Here is a 5,273-nt window from a genome sequence, read left to right on the forward strand (position 1 = left end):
TTGTCTTATTTGTGAAAATAAAAAGACGGATCTTTGAGATTATGTATAGACTACAGGCAACTGAACAAGGTTATAATTAAAAATAAATATCCTTTGCCTCGTATTGATGATTTTTGATCAATTAAAAGGTGTTGCAGTATTTTCAAAGATAGATATCAGATCCCGGTATTATCAATTGAAGGTCAAAGAGTATGATGTACCAAAGACTATTTTCAAAACTCGATATGGTCACTATGAGTTCCTGGTAATGTCATTTGGTTTGACTAATGCTCCTGCTGCTTTCATGGATTTAATGAATTGGATTTTTCAACCTTATTTGAATAGATTTGTGGTTGTGTTTATTGATGATATATTGATTTATTCCAAGTCAGAATCCGAGTATGCACAACACTTGATAATTGTGTTACAGACTTTGAGAAAGAAACAATTGTATGCAAAATTTAGCAAATGTGAATTTTGGCTACATGAGGTTGGATCTCTGGGTCACATCATATCAGCCAAAGGGATTCGAGTAGGCTCGAGTAAAGTATTTGCAGTGGTAAATTGGAAAACTCCAAAGAATATTGTAGAAGTGCAAAATTTTCTGGGTTTAGCATGATATTACTGTCGTTTTGTCAAGAATTTTTCGATGATTGCTGCATCGACGACCCAAATACTATAGAAAATCATTTAATTTGTTTGGTCTGAAGAGTGTCAACAAATTTTTGATCAATTGAAGAACATGTTAACAAAGGCTTCAGTTTTGACTCAACCAGAATCGGGTGTACCGTATGTTATTGTTTACAGTGATGCATCTTTAAATGGATTAGGTTGTGTACTGATGTAGTTGGGAAAAGTAGTGACTTATGCTTCTCAACAGTTAAAATCGCATGAGAAGAATTATCCTACACATGATCTTGAGTTGGCTGCAATTGTGTTTCCTTTGAAAATCTGGAGACACTATTTATACGTAGAGAAATGTTATGTGTTTACAGATAACAAAATTTTGAAATGCTTGGTGACATAGAAAGAGCTAAATTTAAGGCAAAGACAGTGGTTAGAGTTATTGAAAGATTATGACCTTGTTATTGACTACCATCTGGGGAAGGCTAATGTGGTGGCTAATGCACTTAATCGAAAGTCGTCATTGTTTACACTTCGAGTGATGAACGCTCATTTGTCTCTTAATGAAGATGGTTTTGTATTAGCAGAATTGAGAATGAAACCTATGTTCCTTCAACGAATTTGGGAGTTGCAAGATAATGATTTGAAATTAGTGTTGAAACGACAAATGGTTCAGGACAAGTTGAGTTCAAAGTATACCATTGATGAAAACTATATGTTGCGTTATCGCAATAGAATTTGTGTTCCGAATAATTCTGATTTGAAAAATGGCATTCTTTCTAAAGCTCACAGTAGTGTGTATTCCATCTATCCGGGTAGTACGAAGATGTTTTGTGATTTGAAAAGAATATATTAGTGGCCAGGTATGGAACGAGAGATTTGTGAGTTTGTGGCAAAGTGTCTGTTTTGTCTACAAGTCAAAGTAGAACATCAGGTACCAATGGGTTTGTTACAACCTGTCATGATTCCTGAGTGGAAATGGGAGCATATAATAATGGATTTTGTATCTGGATTACCTATGACTCCGAGAAAAAAAGATTCAATCTGGGTGGTTGTTGATAGATTGACTAAGTTGGCACATTTTATCCCGGTTAGAACAGACTTTTCACTTGAGAAGTTAGTAGAATTATATATGTCTGAGATTGTAAGAGTACATGGGGTTCCAACATCTATTATTTTGGATCGAGATTCGAGGTTTACATCAAGGTTTTGGAGTAAACTACAAGAAACACTGGGTACTAAGCTAAATTCCAGTATAGCATTTTATCCTACAAGATTCTTGCAAAGTTGTGCGTGAATGAAAGAAAATCTAGTGTAAAAAGAACCTTTAAAAAGTCCAAAATGAAGCGAGAAAATCTAGAATGTATAAAATCAAAGTGAGTAGGAAAGAAAATAAAGAAAAGAAAAAGAAAGGAAAATACTTAGTTTTGCACATAAGACTCGCTAAGATTATTATATTCACCAATATTATATTGTACCTTAGTAAATGGAGAGGAAAGGAAGGTGAGAGAAGTGGATATAAGGTGGTAAGCTAAGGGATATAATTGGGGTAGTATCAGGGTCAATATTGTTGGAACGCCAGTACCCCCATAGCACAGCGGAAAATATATATATATACATTCCGACGATCCAAACCATGGATCCATGTGCGAGGAACGAATCGGGGTGAAAAAGTTTCGAAATTACCAAAATTTTGATCTGAGTAGACAAGGAAGCCTCGGCAATGAGAATACTATTTTGATTTCGAATCCAAGCCGCAATCCTTATGATCCCGACCTCTACGCAATCCGCCCAGTTCAAAAAGAATGGAAGAAGTCCCCAAAAACTATTTTCAGAGATATTTTGCTTGACGGCTGCTAGACCTAATAGCAAAACTTCGAGTTTTTATATATATATTCACCTTTTAGGGTTTTTCTCCCTTTCTAAATCTAACTCCCTTTATAATTGGTATGTATATATCGAATTAAATTTTAATCCGAACATAATAGTCATAATTAAAATAAATAAATATAATAATGTTTTAACTAAAATTATAATTACATTAATTATAATAAAGATTTGATAAACTATATTTATTTAAATTTATATACGAACCAAATTCATATATTAATAGAATTATGTTCTCCTTATGTGTACAACATCCTTGTATATATAATATGTTCGATATTTGATTGCCCAATTAAATTAATTCTATAATTAATTTAATTCATGTGACAGCCAAACACAATACCAACTATGTTTTATTCCATTCATTTCAACCATAGGGTGTGACCCTGTAGGTTCTTGTAACGTTAGCAATAATACTAGAATGATTCTAATGTTACAAACAATGAGTGGCATCTAGCAATGCATCATTGCTACCTAAGTTACAAGAAGTTATGATTCGACGTAACCTTTTATGATTAATCTTTTATGCATTAATCCTTAAGTCCATTATCTCTGGATTGGACACAAGTCATGGAATAGTCACACTTGCATAGTCCATCCCATGTTTCTTGATACCTTGAGTAGACTATGATACACAAATAAGTATGACATCTCATATCAACTTATTTGAGCATGGCCATGCATTTCTAGTCTCACTCAATCAAGTGGCCTAAGATATTACTCCTATTATGTAGGAGGGACTTATCCTATATTGATCAACCATATCCCTCTACATAGATTGTGGTATATCCAACATCAGCCTTTATAAATCAACCAGTTATGGTGTACGTTTGATTGTATCAAAATATACAACTCAGGATGTTGGGATAATGATGATCTCAAGTCTGAGGATCATATACATATTAACCACTATGAGTAATGTTGTGACAATTACATAATAATCCAAGAAACATACTCATAGTGGGTTAGTCCAATATGTTGTTATCTAACACACATATTCATGCATTGATTCTGACACTCCATATCAATGACAACTTTTTATCATCAATCAACTACATGTTAGTCTTAATGCATTATTGTTATCCTAGTCAACAATAATACTTGACTAAGGACCTTTTAAGAATAATCATATTATTCTCAGGATATTATTATAAAAGAGTTTATTTATACACACAGAAAAGAAACTAAAATAATAATGGCAACGCCTTATATTAATAAACATGGTAAATCTAGTATGTTATTACAACCATCTCATGATTGATCTTTGGGCATACTCTTACAATCTCCCACTAGCACTAAGGCCAATCATTCATATATCTAATACCAAGTGACTTAGTGTGACAATCATGCTTCTGCTGTGTCAGAGACTTGGTCAGGGGATCAGCAATGTTATCATCTGTAGGTACTCTGCATATCTCTACATCCCATCGATCGATAATCTCTCGAATAAGATGGTAGCGCCTAAGTATATGTTTGGATCGCTGGTGATATCTGGGTTCTTTACCTTGTGCAATGGCTCCATTGTTATCACATTGGAGTTCAATAGCATCTGATATGCTAAGAACAACCCCTAGTCCAGTGATGAAATTCTTGATCCAAACCGCTTCTTTTGCTGCCTCACTGGCTGCAATATACTCGGCCTCTGTTGTAAAATTGGCTACTGTACTTTGCTTTGAACTCTTCCAACTCACAGCACCACCATTAAAGCAAAACACAAAACCTGATTGCGATCGAGAATCATCCTTGTCGGTTTGGAAGCTGGCATCAGTGTAACCTTTTACACTTAACTCTTCCTCACCTCCATATATTAGGAACGTATCCTTAGTTCTTCTCAAGTACTTAAGGATATTCTTGACTGTGGTCCAGTGACCTTCATCGGGATCTACTTGGTACCTGCTCGTCATACTTAAGGTATATGAGACATCTGGACAGGTACATAACATGGCATTTATGATAGATCCAATAGCAGAAGCATATGGAATTTTACTCATGCGTTCTCTCTTTTGTGGAGTTGAAGGACACATTTCCTTCGAGAGTGAAATACCATGTCTCATATGTAGGAATCCTCTCTTAGATTCTTCTATGTTGAACCTTTTCAATACTTTATCTATGTATGTACTTTGGCTTAGACCTAGTAGTCGTCTTGATCTATCTCTATAGATCTTGACTCCTAATATGTAAGCGGCTTCGCCTAAGTCCTTCATAGAAAAACAACTTGCTAACCAAGTCTTAATAGACTGCAAGGCAGATATGTCATTTCCCATGATAAGTATGTCATCCACATACAGTACCAAGAATGTGATAGTGCTCCCACTAACTTTCTTGTAAACACATGGCTTATCTTCATTTTTTATAAAACCAAACTCTTTGATTGCATCGTTAAAATGAAGATTCTAACTTTGTGAAGCTTGCTTTAATCCATAAATGGATCTTTGTAGCTTACATATCTTTCTAGCATCCTTTGCATTGACAAAACCTTCAGGTTGTATCATGTACACATCCTCTTCAAGTTTCCCGTTAAGGAAAGCTGTTTTAACATCCATCTGCTGTGACAGCCCTAAAGTGACCCTAGTAGGAAAGCGGTTTCGGGACCGCTAAACCGAGTCACTAAATTATTTGAATATGATATTTATTGTCTAAAATAAATGTGTGAAAATTTTAAGCTTCGATTTAGTAAATTGCATGTGAATTTAGTCAATAGGACTTATGTGTGACACTTTTGAAATGTGATAGATCAAAACATAAGGACCTATTAGTGCATGTTGAAAAAGGGGGGACTTGCA

At 34.7% G+C, this 5,273-nt stretch overlaps 1 protein-coding gene across 1 annotated transcript; it reads right to left on the minus strand.

Annotated features, from left to right (window-relative positions):
• Positions 1 to 3,785: 3,785 nt before the first annotated feature.
• On the minus strand, positions 3,786 to 4,481 carry LOC128296609 (secreted RxLR effector protein 161-like). Its single transcript, XM_053032043.1, has one exon. It carries the CDS (start codon positions 4,479 to 4,481, stop codon positions 3,786 to 3,788), a length of 696 nt encoding a protein of 231 aa, XP_052888003.1.
• Positions 4,482 to 5,273: the final 792 nt, after the last annotated feature.

The sequence above is a fragment of the Gossypium arboreum genome, chromosome 8 (genome assembly GCF_025698485.1).
Source record: "Gossypium arboreum isolate Shixiya-1 chromosome 8, ASM2569848v2, whole genome shotgun sequence".
Lineage (NCBI taxonomy): Eukaryota > Viridiplantae > Streptophyta > Magnoliopsida > Malvales > Malvaceae > Gossypium > Gossypium arboreum.

Coding starts and splice junctions, on each gene's coding strand:
- LOC128296609 (XM_053032043.1), bottom strand. CDS start 4,481: ATGAGTAAAATTCCATATGCTTCTGCTATTGGATCTATCATAAATGCC.